Source organism: Arctopsyche grandis, chromosome 2, assembly GCF_051622035.1.
Source record: "Arctopsyche grandis isolate Sample6627 chromosome 2, ASM5162203v2, whole genome shotgun sequence".
In the NCBI taxonomy this organism is placed as follows: domain Eukaryota; kingdom Metazoa; phylum Arthropoda; class Insecta; order Trichoptera; family Hydropsychidae; genus Arctopsyche; species Arctopsyche grandis.
The window spans coordinates 13314265-13328841 of record NC_135356.1 but is presented as its reverse complement, the minus strand read 5'-3'; the positions used below and the strand labels follow the sequence as shown (position 1 = coordinate 13328841).

The window sequence follows — 14577 nt, the reverse complement described above, 5'->3', positions numbered from 1 at the left end:
AGACTATAATACGTGATTTTAGTTTATATACATCTTTTATATGTCAATACGATTTTTCCTAGAAGCTATTATATCCTAATATTTTAATCCCATTGGTTGATGAATTCAGATAATGTGCCAAGAGAGGCGAATGATTTACGTCACGTATTCCAATTTATACGCATTTTGTTTTGCAACATGTTTTTATTCAATCAAATATAGCTTCAAATCGAATAGTCTTTCATTACGGAATGATTCGTTTTTTCATATAAATAAATATATCGACACAATTGCTTCTAGGAAAGTTCGCATTGACATAAAAAAATCGTTAAAAGATGTTTAAAATCTGATTTAAAAATCTATAAAAATATTTTATAACGAATTAAAAACAAATAGTTTAGATAATATTTACGTTCGACATATCTTCATCATTAGCCGAGATAGTGGTAGCATACTATTATATAATATTTATTTATTTATTTTGCATACAATTTTTGCTTTTCTTGTTGAGTTTTAAGTTTTTAGAATATACCCCATTTAAAACGGCACCCCGACAAAGCCGCGCACGACAATGCCACGCCGACAAAGCCGCGCAAGATGAAAGTAAATATCAACATACGTATGTATGTATAATATTTTATATCCAACAAAAACTAAAAAGTGGATCAAGTAAAATCAATTAGATAATTAAATTATGTATGTTAAAAAAGTTATTAATATAAAAAAAATATAATTCTGTGTATATATATTTTGAAATTTATTTTGGTAAAATAAAATAATGATTTGAAAGTGTTTGATTGTCATGATAGAAAGAAATAGAGCAAGTAGAAATTGATAGATTCCAAGATAGATAGTGAAAGAATATTACATTATAAATGAATAACATTATAGAAACGCTATTTAAATTTAGCTGATCAGAAAACCTGTTTTTATTGTGACTCGTCTTTGGAATTTCGGGTCCAAATTTCTTATTTGTGAGTGATAAAAAGACGCAACTCTGGAAGAGTTTAATTTTTGCCGCATTGATGTGAATCAAATATGATGATTTCAATTCAGCTTAATTTTTACTAACCTCTTCTTAGTTCATTTCAATGTAAAGCCAAATTCAGTTAAAAATACCACCAATAAAAAAAGGAATTTAGAAATATAGTCATTTTGGAACAGCGTAAAGGAAACTTAAATCGATCCAAAAATATCGAATGAGCTATTTGCGGATAAGTTTTGGGTCCAAATGTTGAGCATTATGAAGTTTTTCAGGAATGGAGTGGAAATTTAATTATATAAAGCTGAAACCAGTAAGTCTTCAGACATGATTATTTCCATTAGTCGGGGAGAGATATATTAAGCAAACTTTAAGGCTTAAAGTCTTAAGGGTGATCGAAGAAGGAATCGCAATAAAATGACATAAAAGACCGTTGAGGTGTCCCAGAAGGTATTGAGAAAATCAGATAAGTTCATTTTGTAAAAATGTTGATATAGTAAAAAGAGATGAACTGATATTTGATCAGAGCGATATAAGAAACAAAAAGTCAAAAATTAGTTACAAAAGTAGTATGTAAATGATTGGGATGTAGACGAAAGTTTTTAGATAAGAGAACATATTCACAAAATTTAATATACATATATCGTTATCTTCCTTATTTATAGTGATTATTTAATTCGTCTCTATTTGAATAAGAAGGCATTGATGTCCCCATAAATTGTTTGAGATGTTCTCATATGTAGAACTGATGTCTCACGAGTTCAAAACAAAAGTTTTATGTTCCAGCTGGATGGAAATTTAAGGCAATTAAGATATGACATGTTCAAGTAAAAGAGTAGGTTAAGTAATCCTAACATTATAAAGGTAATAAGAGAAGGAATAAATAGAGCGTTCAAAAAGTTCTCGGTATGCGGTTATTATGAACGAGCACAATTCCGAATGATAACGAACACAATGCCGAACTATGTTAATTAATTTTACCAATTCAGTGTCAAATATCGTATATAATAAAATTTTAAAATTTATAATCAAATGAAAAAACAACTTCTTAAAACTTAAATTGAATAATGTAATGTATAATAGTTAAAAATATATCGAATTTGAAATATTATGGATAAAATGGACCGAAATTCGTGCACCGGACGTGTGCATACTATGTGAAATTTTCATTAATGATGCAATTATTGGCAATTTCACAATTTTGGCGCATCATGTATGTATGTATGTATATGTATATAATTGTTAGATTTAGTTATTTGCGTGTATAGGTATAGGTATACATATACATATATTCAAGTTTCTTGCCGCACTGTGATGGATATCGAGTGATCACAACTCATGTTTAACTTTATTTTTCCAAATATACTGATTGCAGGATCTTCATATTTTATGTGTTTCTCATAAAAGCCTCTATAATTCGAATTATGTCATTACGAAATCCAAAACAGGATCAATATTAACAGAAATAAATATTTTTGCAGGAAGCCCCTGTTACACGTGACAGATGCGAGAGAGAGGGAGATTTCAGTACGCGCCGCGCTAACCGGTCAGTATGAGAATGATATCCACCTTGGAACGATAAGCTTATATTATTCGACGTTAAATACACGATAACATGATTTTTATAGCTAATATAGATGATTAAACACGCAGATTTTAGCACAGTCAAATTACTGCTGCCCTTTAAAAATTTATTCAGTGGGCAGATTAGACTTTAAATAAATTGAAATTTCAAAAAGACATATTTTTGTTTTTGCATTATTTTAACTTAAAACACTTATTTTTAACTAGACGCTTGGCGTCCAACACGGTGGCTTGTGGATTATTTTAGCACAGTCAGTTAAGTATAAAAAAAATATACCAAACTACATTTGTGTTAGAAATATTTATATTTGGTTCTCGGTTTAAAAATTTTGGGGAACTTTTTTGAAATTTTTTCCGGGAACTTTTCGAACGCTGAAAGAAGTAAAATGATCATTTTCGACGCCTTTGCAATGGGTTTGTGTATGAGTATATGGTGCTAGCTACTGTCTACATATATACATAAATTTTCAACACAACACTCACGGACAGATAGTGTAAGGTTAGTGGAGTTGCGCCGAGGATTGCCCGAAATAACGGGCACCTGCAGGATCAGCTGTGGAGGCTCACATTGTGGAGCAGAATCAGGCTTAGGAGTGGAATTTCCTCTCTCGTCGCTGGAACCAGACTGCTGCTGTTGTGGCTGTTGATGCTGCTGCGTCGGCGGCGGCGGCGGCGGCGGCTGGTTGTTGTTAACCACGAACGCCGAGTTCTCTTCCTTGGTGATGCTCATGTAGTAGCACGTGTCCGTCTTCTTCATGATATGTCTGGGTCCTGGGTTCAGCAGAATCGTCTCCTCGTAGAACTCGGGCAGCTCGGCTGGACGCACTCCGACCAGAGCCACTCCATACCTTGAGCGAGACAAATAACAATTGGAAGTATTAGTACAAGCTAGACGCGGTGGGTGAAGACGATGTGAAGACCTTACTTGCGATGCGAGTGGAAGCTGGCGTATGTGAAACTCTTGCCTTCGTACTCTCCGAAGAAGCGGCTGTCACCCAACACGATGTGGTATATTTCGTTTCCGGAACATTTGCCGTACAACCTGTGCCATTCTTCCTGAGACTGTTGACCCTCTCTAAGATTCACATTAAAAATATTACGTTTTGTTTTTCATTTTTACCAGTGCTATGACAGGTTATTCCAAAATCAACACTCTGGCCAAACGTGTACAGAAAATGAAAATTCGTGATTTCTCATGATGGACCTAGTTGAAAACTTTCGTCATATCAAGGGATCGTTTAAAAAAATAATCTATCAGCGAATTAAAAACGTATATGAGAGAGTATAAAAGCTTGAAATTTCAAGTTTATGTGAGATGACGTTTACCCCTGTTTAATTGAGTTGTGAAGGTGCAGCAGAAAGCCACGTTTGGACAGCTAGCTGTCATCGCTTTGATCTGATACAAGATTCCGATGTAGTTTTGAATGAGTTCGTTAATGATTAAGCTTCTCTAGCTTCATGTCGAAGACATAATCTTACTTCAATGTTAGCTAATCCCTGTATTTTGGTAAAATATCAAAGCTACCTAAAGAGTGGAAGTGGTTCAAAATCAGATAAGAAATTTTTGACAGGTTGTGATTTCACAGAGTTAACAGAGTGAAGCTAATAAAAAACTTGTAAAAACCATCATTCTTTTTTGGTTTTGATTTTTTTTCTATTGATAAAAATAAAGGTGCCTTTTGCAGTTTAATAATGACTGACAGACAAAAGTGTCATAAAATTGTATGAGTTTCATTATGGATTTCGAATATGTTAAAATATAATATAAAATTTTGACCTGCTTATATTTAGTTTGACGTGTTTTAGCTAAGGATGAATACTCAATGAAGCTCAAATACACGTGAAAAAAAATGACGATTTTATGAAAAGATCGTTTCCAAAAATATATATGTATGTATATTTGTGTAAAACGAGTGACGCATTAGGGCAACCTGTCAGGTCACGTTGGTTATTATGTTGTTATTATAATTATCTATTTTATTTATATAAATGGCCGTTTTGAGAGTTGCACGCTTTTTGTGGGAGTTTCTGTCAAAACGGTAACTTTGAATTATTGTTAATCAGTTAAAACTGATCATAATCGACTAAACTAAACTGCAATAGGTGGATATTGAGCGTTTCATTTTTTGATTTTTTGATTTCAAAATCTAAATCAGTCTAAAAAAAGGATACACAAAAAACTATCATGTTGTTGAGATACGCCGAATGCTTGGTGGTACAGGACATTGTTTAAAACTAGGTCATCGTGGAAAATGAAAAATTGGCATTATTTGCTCTGGCCTAATGTAAGTACATAGTAGCCATAGGGTTGATCTAGGGTGACCTGTCATGGTACCAAATCATTTAAAAGTATATATATATATATATATATATATATATATATATATATATATATATATATATATATATATTCACAAGAATATTAATGACGTGATGAAATGTTGCAAAAAATCACAAATAATATGTAATTTTTATTTTAAATTGCTCACTGTCCCCTTGAAGTATGCAGAAGTAGGGTGACCAAAGTAGAAGCGCCGGGACAGGTGCAATTATTTGCGAGCAAGGCGTATTTGAACTCATCTTCACAAACGACATATTCTGCGAACTTCACATGCAGCTTGTTTTCGGGCCTGAAGATTTGCACATATTGGGGCACGTTGGGAGCAAAGTCCTTCACAGCCCAAGACCTAAAACATGTTCAATCGAAGGAATTAGTGTATTTTAGGAACCTTTGCTTCGCTTGTCCAATTACAATCCAATATTAACCGGAAAATTTGTTTTAAAATGGTGTATTTGAAAGATGTAATAACCTTGTCTCAGCATTTTTCCGGTGTTCAAAGCAGTTAGAGGGGATATAAAGCTGAACGCATAAACTTTATGTCCTTTCGTGCTTCCGCCGTATTCTGATTAATCTCTTTTACATATACAAAAGTTTCTTTACAGTCTTATTTTTATTTGAACGTGGTGTATGCGAGTGAGTTTTCATGGTGCAAGAACCAATCACATGTTTGTTACATTTTAAAACTTTTTGTTTATAATGTTTGTACAAAATGAAAGAATGGCGAGTGCACAACATCTTTACAATTCAACAACTTTAGAGTCCAGCTTCACAATAAATATTACTTATTGAGCTATTGTGGGTCATGAGAAACGAGATTTAAATCTGTTTGATCGTGGCTCTACACTAGTAAATAAATGCCAAGGGAAAACGTTATTTAGAGTTCTAAAACTGTTTTGAAAACTGGAAACAATGTTGGAACAAGGACATTAGGTCTAATAGTAGTCCTTAAAATCAAAATTATGGTTACTTTTGGGTACCACCTCGTATTTAAGTATACATCTGTACATATAAACCTACCTTAGAATGGTGTGTTCATCTGCGGCAGTCTTATCAGTATAATTCCTAGCGGCGAGCACAAAAACTGCTTCAGCTTCGTTCATCCTAGCTCGGCACAGATCAGTGTCCTTCAAGCAGGATCCTTGGATGTAGATGACGCGTTGTGCCCAGATTGGTACCTGTGCAAATCCATTGTAAATACATATATCCCTATATATATATATATATATATATATATATATATATATATATATATATATATATATACATATATATCATTTTTCAAAATCTAACTAGAGTTGTTTATCTAACGTGCAATTTTCCACTCACAATCCGACACTGTATTACCCAATCAGAAGTCGTGTTGGCGACAATTAAAATTTAACTACACGTTACATAATAATTTTAAATTGAGAGAATCACGAACGCTTCATCTCAGTTTTGCACGCGTTGGTCGACCTAATTCAATTTGCAATTAAGCGCTAAGCCAATTTCATCACCTTGAAGTGCACTACTTCCCAGTAAGCATTTATGTAGTTTAAGCTTTACACGCCGAATGATTATCTATATTTGACATTTCATCTAAGCAAATGTTTTCGCCATCTAACTAATGAAGCCTATTGACAACAGACAACGCTTCTGATAAACCTCAAGCTACGGAAGTTCAACCAACTTTGTCCACAGCTTCTCTGAATAGTGCTTGAGTGCTGAGGCCGTATCACTGCCGAAGTTTCTTTAATCAGATTTATATCGATATCGATTCCGATTTCAATACTGGTTCCGGATTCCTTTTTCAGTTACGGACCCAGACACCCGTTTCAGCTCCGGATCGGAATTCCTTTTTCAGTTCCTGTTTCTTTATATATAAATTCCATTCATTGTGTGTGTGTAATTTATTTCTGATTAGTTGTCGTTAAATATTTTTTTATAATAAGAAATAAGAAAAAAATGTTAAATAATTTTAATAGAAAAGCAAATGAATGTTTACTATTAGATTAGCTATGTTTAAGCGGTTTATATAACAAATACTGAGCGAAGACGGGTAAAATCACTAGTATACAATATTTAAAAGAAGTCAAGTGAAGCGAAGTGGTTTGTAATTTTTCAAATGTATCAAACGATCGATCGTAATTGACCTTTCGGTCGTGCCCAATAAAACACATAAGATAGACCCATCCATAATGACAGGAGGTGATGAATAAATCACTACCGTGACCCAATTTACATAACACGCGAGTCGATCAAAACTAGAATATTAAATTTTGTATTCAACCTTTAATTGATCGCGGTCTTGTTGTCAATGTGCATACATATTATATGTATATTTGTTTTATTTATTTTAAAAGGTACCTACCTTTATTATATAAAGGTAGGTAGTAGTTAGTTGATTTCGATTAATTTCAAATTATAGATCATGTTATAGATATACGCTTGTTATCATTCCCACATACAATTCTGCGTATTATTTTGGTTTCTAGTATTTTTACCTTCAAATCTCCAGACAATCTACCCTTACCACTAACTGTCCTTAATTTCTTGCCATTAGCTCTTTCTCCACTTGTTCACATTCGTGCGTTTGGAGCGCATGCGTTTGTCACACGTAGTGCATGCGCGAAAACATGCGCTTTAAAGTGAACACACTTCGATTAGACTTACGACCGAGGTTCAGGAACATATCTCCGTCGTAAGTCGAGGAATACCTGTATTATCTAAAAAAAACACGTGCTTCGCGTGTTTGCGCCGTTGAAATTGAACGGAAGTGCGCGCAGTTCCGAGTCGGTCGGGGTATCTTGCAACTTTTCGTGCGTCATGACCAAAGATCGGCGTTGAAAGGATGCTTTTAATATAATAATAGACCGCGTCATTAGTGTTCAAACCAACAAAGCATAACTTTTATAAGAAATTGATATTAATGAACCATTTTTTGTGCGAAAAGCATCCATCGATCGCCTAAGACTGATCATGTCACGTCACACACTCAATTCGGAAGAACTTATAAATTTATAGATGATTATCAAGTTGCGCTGGCATTGATGAAACATAAGTTCATTTTCAGTCGGTATTGAACAAGTATGGACGGTTGATTGCATGCGTCTGTGTACTCACACGCCGTAAGGCATGCATCATGTTGAATGTTGAAATGAAAATTGAAAGGAAATGTTGGAGACGAGAACGACTAAATGAAGAAATTTTAATCAACTCCCCCACTTGCAAAAAAGCCGTATTGTATAAAACGAGTTGTATGTAATGTCGTACTGGCGCTTAACCAGGGATCCACATGTTTGATCACTGATCCCTTGATTAAGAATCCCTGTTATAGAAAGGGGAGGGACTGGATGTGTATATCAAACCTGTAGAATCATTCTCATAGTGGTGTCCAGTTCCATGGGAGATAGTAGCACTACGTAGTAGTCCTGTAGCAATGGATGAGCATAAAACTCGTTCAAGAAGTCCATGATGGTGTCAGCGTGCAAAGTCGTCGAACAGACTACTACGTGCTTCTCAGATTGGGCTCTATGAGATGAGTACGATCCTCCAAGCTTCTGTCTCTCCATCCAAGTGAAAGCCAATTGTTCGAACTGAAAAGGAATAGTGGGGTTAGAGTAACAATCTAGTGTTAGAATCACTTGTATGGGTAGGAAGAACAGGGCACGAAAAATAAGAGGAAATACTCTGAGAAGATGTGACAAAGAAAATGCTTAGAGCATATGAAGCTACAATGATAGCAACATTTAGACCACTAAAAGTGGCGTGCTGTCATTGCACTAGAGAGACTAGGCTAGTCCTTTAAAATCCTCTATCGAACAAATTTTTAAGATGACCGGAAATGGTACCTCCCCTTATAGGTGTCCTCTTTTTTAAGTTTTTGAATTCAATTATCTCCCAAGCCGCCAACTAAATCGGATTAATTTTTTTACATGTAATAGAAATAATAATATTTATAACCTTATATTTTTTTAAATATTTTTATCTAAACCGGAAGTAGCAGTTTTACTCTAGAGAATCGAGGTTTTTTATGTTTTTCTCAGAAACTTTTTAGTTTATTGAACTGAAATTTCATATCTAGAAGTTTAAGCGTAATAGCAAGTTATGGATAAAATTTGGTAAACATCCCGCAATCGGAAGTGGCAGTTTACTTTTGTTCGATTTTTCTTCCACTATTTTTTTCGATCACTTAAACATGTGTGATCTTCACGAAAAAATTCAAGTAAAATTCTTGTATTAATGTAATGAAAATAAAAAAAATCACTAAATTTAATAAACCGGAAGTGGAATTTTCCCCTCTTAGAAAGGTCAAAAATGTTGTCACCTGGATCCTGTCAACACCCGTGAACGTATTAAGCTGAAAATGTATATTTGTATTCTTTATCTACTAACTTAGAGTTGCTAACATCTTGGTCAGAATTGGTAAACCGAAAGTAGTATTTTTTTTTAAAACAATATTTCATTTTTTAAATTTTGACCTTTTAAATTATTTGAAGCTTCTTGATATTTATTGTATATAATAAAGATAGTGATTTTAAGTAAATATAAAAAATAAAATCACCAAATTTAAAAAAGCGGTAGTGCGTTTGTCTTCTCTTATAAAAGTCAAATATCTTTTCGTCTGGATCCTGTGCACACCCCAGAACGCATTAAACTGAAAAATTTATATTTGTATTATTTATGTACTAACTTAGAGTTGCTAACATTTTGGTCAGCATTGGAAAACCGGAAGTAGTATTTTTTTTTAAAACAATATTTCATTATTTTATTTTGACCTTTTAAATTATTTTAAGCTTCTTGATATTTATTGTGTATAATAAAGATAGTGATTTTAAAATAAAATAAAAAATAAAATCACCAAATTAAAAAACCGGAAGTGGGATTTTCTCCTCTTAGAAAGGTCAAAATTGTTGTCGCCTGGATTCTGTCCACACCCCTGAATGTATTAAGCTGAAAATTTATATTTGTATTATTTATGTACTCACTTAGAGCTGCTAATGTTTTGGTCAGAATTTGTAAACCGGAAGTAATATATATTTTTAAAACAATATTTAATTATTTTATTTTGACCTTTGAAATTATTTTTATCCTCTTGATATTTAATGTGTATAATAACTATACTGATTTTAAATAATAAAAAAAATTTGAACAAAATCCGATAACCGGAAGTAGAAATTTTGTCTTGTGCAAGTTTCCATACATTCGCTCAATTTGTATCGCTATCATAGTTATTAGTTCAATATCGAATTTTGTTTTGTAACCTTCTTATATTCCTCAAATACATAGATAAAGTCATGGGTTGGGCACACCCGAATTTTTACTTTATTTGTATTAGTTTATCGATTTATAATGATACAGCAACTCAGTCAGGGAGGTAGAATTCACTAGACTTGAGAAACACGTAGGCTATCAACTATGGACCAGAAGTATAATTATATACGTGTACACCAATTAAATAATAATAACGTATTTTAATTACACATCATATTTTAAACACTCAGATGCTATGTTACAAGACAAGTAATATTAATGGGCATACCTGAGTCGGCAAAACAATTAGAGCTACGCATATCATGAGCACCATGTAGAGTTGTGAGGGCCATATGTCCGGTACGAAATCCCCATAGCCCACCGTAGAGAACGTGACTACGACGTAGTACGTAGATTGGAACAAGTTGAGGTGTCTGTGTCCTGCTCGTTGAAAGTGCTGTATTCCACACACGCTGTAAACAGTCGGAATCATCAGTAGAAGCTTCTCAAAACTAGGCAGTAAATCATAACGTTCAGTAAGAATATTCAGATTGAGATCACAGTCTGTAATTAGCTTGAAATATAATCGGATGAAAGTTGTATGTATGTATGTATCACGTAGACTCGGTCCGGTCGACCCCCTATGGTGAATTTCGTGATTTTTTCCGTCGAGCGTCTAATTTAAATTGACTTTTTGGAATTGTTGCTCAAGTGAGTTGGATCCTTTTTACACAGCTACAACTATCTGGGAATTAATTATTATTAATTATAAAATCTACTGTATAGAACTACTGTATACCTGGTGAAGACCAAACACATGAGTGTAGCGCATAGTATCATCAATTGTTGTGAGAGTGCCGATTGTGACCTTTGCATAGCGCGATGAAGATCATTCTAAAAGTATTTAATAAATGTTATATACATATATAGGTCGATGTATTATAAAGATAACAGCTTATTACAATATAAATAAAACAAACATGTAAAACAAATAATTAGGGAGTCAAATTTACTGTATTTCCAGTTTACCGGTAAATCGATAATATTTTTACAAATTAATGGTTTACTGGGAAATGACGGGATTTTTCAATCTTAAAAATAAACTTCTTTTTTGAACTTAATATATTAAACCAAGTTTATTTGCTATTAAACATTATTTGTAACATACTCATGATAATGGTATTGAATTCATTAAAAAGGATTATAAATATATATTATATTTATTTTTTATTTTAAATAGTAGCGGAGAAAACTTAATGTATTCACACTATCGTCCGATAGTTGTGATTTAATTTTTCAAGTATTTTTATTAAATTACATCCAAAAAGTAATTTCCATTCTCACAATTTCTTTATTTTATATCTTCTCAAACTGACTTCAGTTTTTTTTCTAATAGCTAACTGTAGCCTTTATTTTATTTATATCCTGCATTTAGTTGTATATTGAACTATTTCAATATTATCATCGGAAACTGAAATGATTACTTAATCTTCCATGTAAATCCATTCTATAACTTCTATTACATACATATATTTATGTATATTTTTTTCTCTTGGATGAAGCACTGGGTCAAACCAGTGTTGCAAGAAGATGAAATAAAGAGGAGGAATATGACAAAAAAACAATTATTTTTGTTGATTTACCGGTAAAAGTAATAATTTACCGATAAATAATAATAATAATAGTTATTTTTCGGGTCATTTACCAGTAAGCCGGTTTACCGGTAATGGACTTCCTAGTACTTAACTTATGTACATTACATACATACATACATACATACATACATATGTATGTAGGTGTAACGTATGAAAGTTCACGCTACGAATGTTGTAACGTACGAGTCGTAAAATTGTTTTGTACATAAATATAAATACATAAATGTTACAAATGCTGTTTTATTGAATACTTACAAACATGTTCTCCAACGAGCGCTTCGCAAGCCAACAGTTGAGGAACACTGGTATAAATAAATTCCTCCATGGTGAGAACATCAACTGTACAAGACAAAAAAAAAAATGTAAAACATATTATAGTCCATTTATGAATATTGATGAGTTTGAAGTGATTAAATTTGTGTATATACGTTTGGAATGATTATAAGATCTACTATCGTTGGTAAATTGTATATGCGTGTGTTAAGAGGGCTGGACACCAGCGCATTGTCCATACAAACGTATTACACTTCTCCCTTCCTCAATTATGGCACCAGAGAAATTATTTTTTAATATGCTATGGATATCCACCATAGGCATGTTTCAATCTTTTAATTTTTTTGATTAGTTATATTTTATAAGAGCTAAGAGCCATCAAACACGTGCTAATTTAACGGTTGATTTTAAAAAAATACGGACACAAACATAGAAAATATCTTTCTCATACCGATGATGAAATGTTTTTTAAAATTGGTCCAGTTTGTTAGGAGAAAACTGGAGAATACGAAACCTCGATTTTGTCGATTTAAAATAGGTATTATCTTGTCGAGGCGCAACTGTCGCATTCACTCAATATATATACATATATTGATATATATTGTCGCATTCACTCAATATATGTATACATTCATTCGATATATACATACATCCAAGAAAGGAACGGCAACAAAATTAAGGTTTGGGTATCCAGCCCTCTTAACATATGAGCGATGCCAAGCCATAACGTTGTAAGAGCCACATTTGTTTTATTCGTGATTTGCAGTGTATGGTGCCGGTCATATACTGCAAAATTTGAAATACCGTCTCGAAATACATATGTATTTTACTTAATCGATATATTGAGTCCTACGACATCTTTAACTGGATGAATATTGCTAAAGAGATGGTTGACACTAAAAAGCTGATGACATTATCAGCCACCATGATCAGAGTAATCCGAGATCTCAGAGAGACGACGCTATAGAAGTTGTTGTTATAAAATTTATTATTTTGAAAGTGGCACTTAAAACGTTTTGTTCTTAATATTTATTTTTATAGTACCTGAGATTTATTGATTGCTCATTGAATAATTATTAATACCTTGCAGAAGAATTATAGTTTATAAATAAATGGATATATATATATATATATATATATATATATATATATATATATATATATATATATATATATATATATATATATATATATTTAAAATGGGTCTTTTTTGTTTGACAGGAAATTGACGATAGAGTTTCGCAAAAGAGTTTTCGCTTGCAGTAAAATATTTTCAAACTGTGTGTAACTGCGAAGTGTTTAAGTGCAAAGTTTCAGAGGAGTTTAGACGCTTAAGCTGTGTTTCCCGCGATTAGATTTTCGCACTGAAAGCTCGAACGTGAAATGATTGCATCTGTATTCCGAGCACACGAAGAAATATATAATAATATTTCATTACGGCAGATTGGAAGTATAAAAAATAGGGTAGGTTCGATGCGAAGTCGCATTTTGAATATAAAACAATTCGAATTTGAAATCTGAGACTCTTTCGGATGCTCGGGTGGCTTACCGTCTTTCCGTTTGAAATTTCAATAATACATTTAATTTCCTAGTGCGAAAATCAGATAACGAAAGGCGGCAATCCTGCAAATACACATCACTGCAAGATTAAAGCAGCTTTTTGAATGATATTGATTTGAACGTTTCTGGTCAGTTCTTATGTATAATAAATGGTGGAAAAGTGCCAAAACAAATAACATTTGAAATGAAATTCATAAATTTAATTCACTTGTTTAATTTTATTCAATTTCAGTCGACGAATAACAGTCGAACCTTGCACTAGATAAAAACTGTACGCACATATTTGACGTTTCAATTCAGTATCAATTAATACAATGATATTATTCGCGAATGAAGCTGAAAGCTTTCAAGAAAGTTAATTGCGATTCAAGTGTCGATTATAGTTTTATTAAATCTGCAAATATGTACTTCGCAGCATAGTGAATATTATTTGTGATACAAGTGATTCCATTGCGTGTTTTTAATGAGAATTTTAATTATTTAGCCATGTTGAAATTTTCCTTCGCGTGTGAAAAATAAATTCATTTGCTTTCGTATGGAGTGAATTGAAATTTTAAAAAAGAATTAATTTAATTCTAAATGGTATTAAAAATAATTGTCAGTGTTTGTTAAATTGTGTGCAATATTTTTAATTGTAAATTGAAGAAGACGATTGGCTAAGGTGCTCAACTATTGCTATAGAGACAACATACAGCTGGTTATTTTTAACATTTTTGCAACTTTATTACATAATACATGTGTGCTAATTTTAAAATATAATATTTAAAATTTTAGGTTGCAGTGAAGGTAGGAGATTTAATTAAACTCGTGGAAATGATTTACCCGTAAGCATATCCTATTTATTTTTATACATAAACAATTTAAATTGGCTTTCAATTTCACTGTACATTCGGGTCTCTTTTTTATGCGTTTTATGTTATAAATAGTTATAATTTCGGTCGTTATTACATATAATTGTTTTAGTTTATATA

General features: G+C 32.5%; 1 protein-coding gene across 1 annotated transcript in view; it reads right to left on the bottom strand.

The window, feature by feature from the left end:
* The window catches only part of SLO2 (slowpoke 2), a 197198-nt gene that overhangs the window by 29352 nt on the left and 153269 nt on the right, over positions 1–14577 (bottom strand). Inside the window, exons 6-13 of the mRNA XM_077443774.1 lie at positions 12029–12112; positions 10918–11012; positions 10408–10591; positions 8234–8461; positions 5904–6061; positions 5035–5232; positions 3471–3620; positions 3029–3393 (exon numbers count right to left, since the gene is read on the bottom strand). Coding sequence (XP_077299900.1) covers positions 3029–3393; positions 3471–3620; positions 5035–5232; positions 5904–6061; positions 8234–8461; positions 10408–10591; positions 10918–11012; positions 12029–12112 — 1462 coding nt within the window. The remainder of the gene's footprint in view (positions 1–3028; positions 3394–3470; positions 3621–5034; positions 5233–5903; positions 6062–8233; positions 8462–10407; positions 10592–10917; positions 11013–12028; positions 12113–14577) is intronic.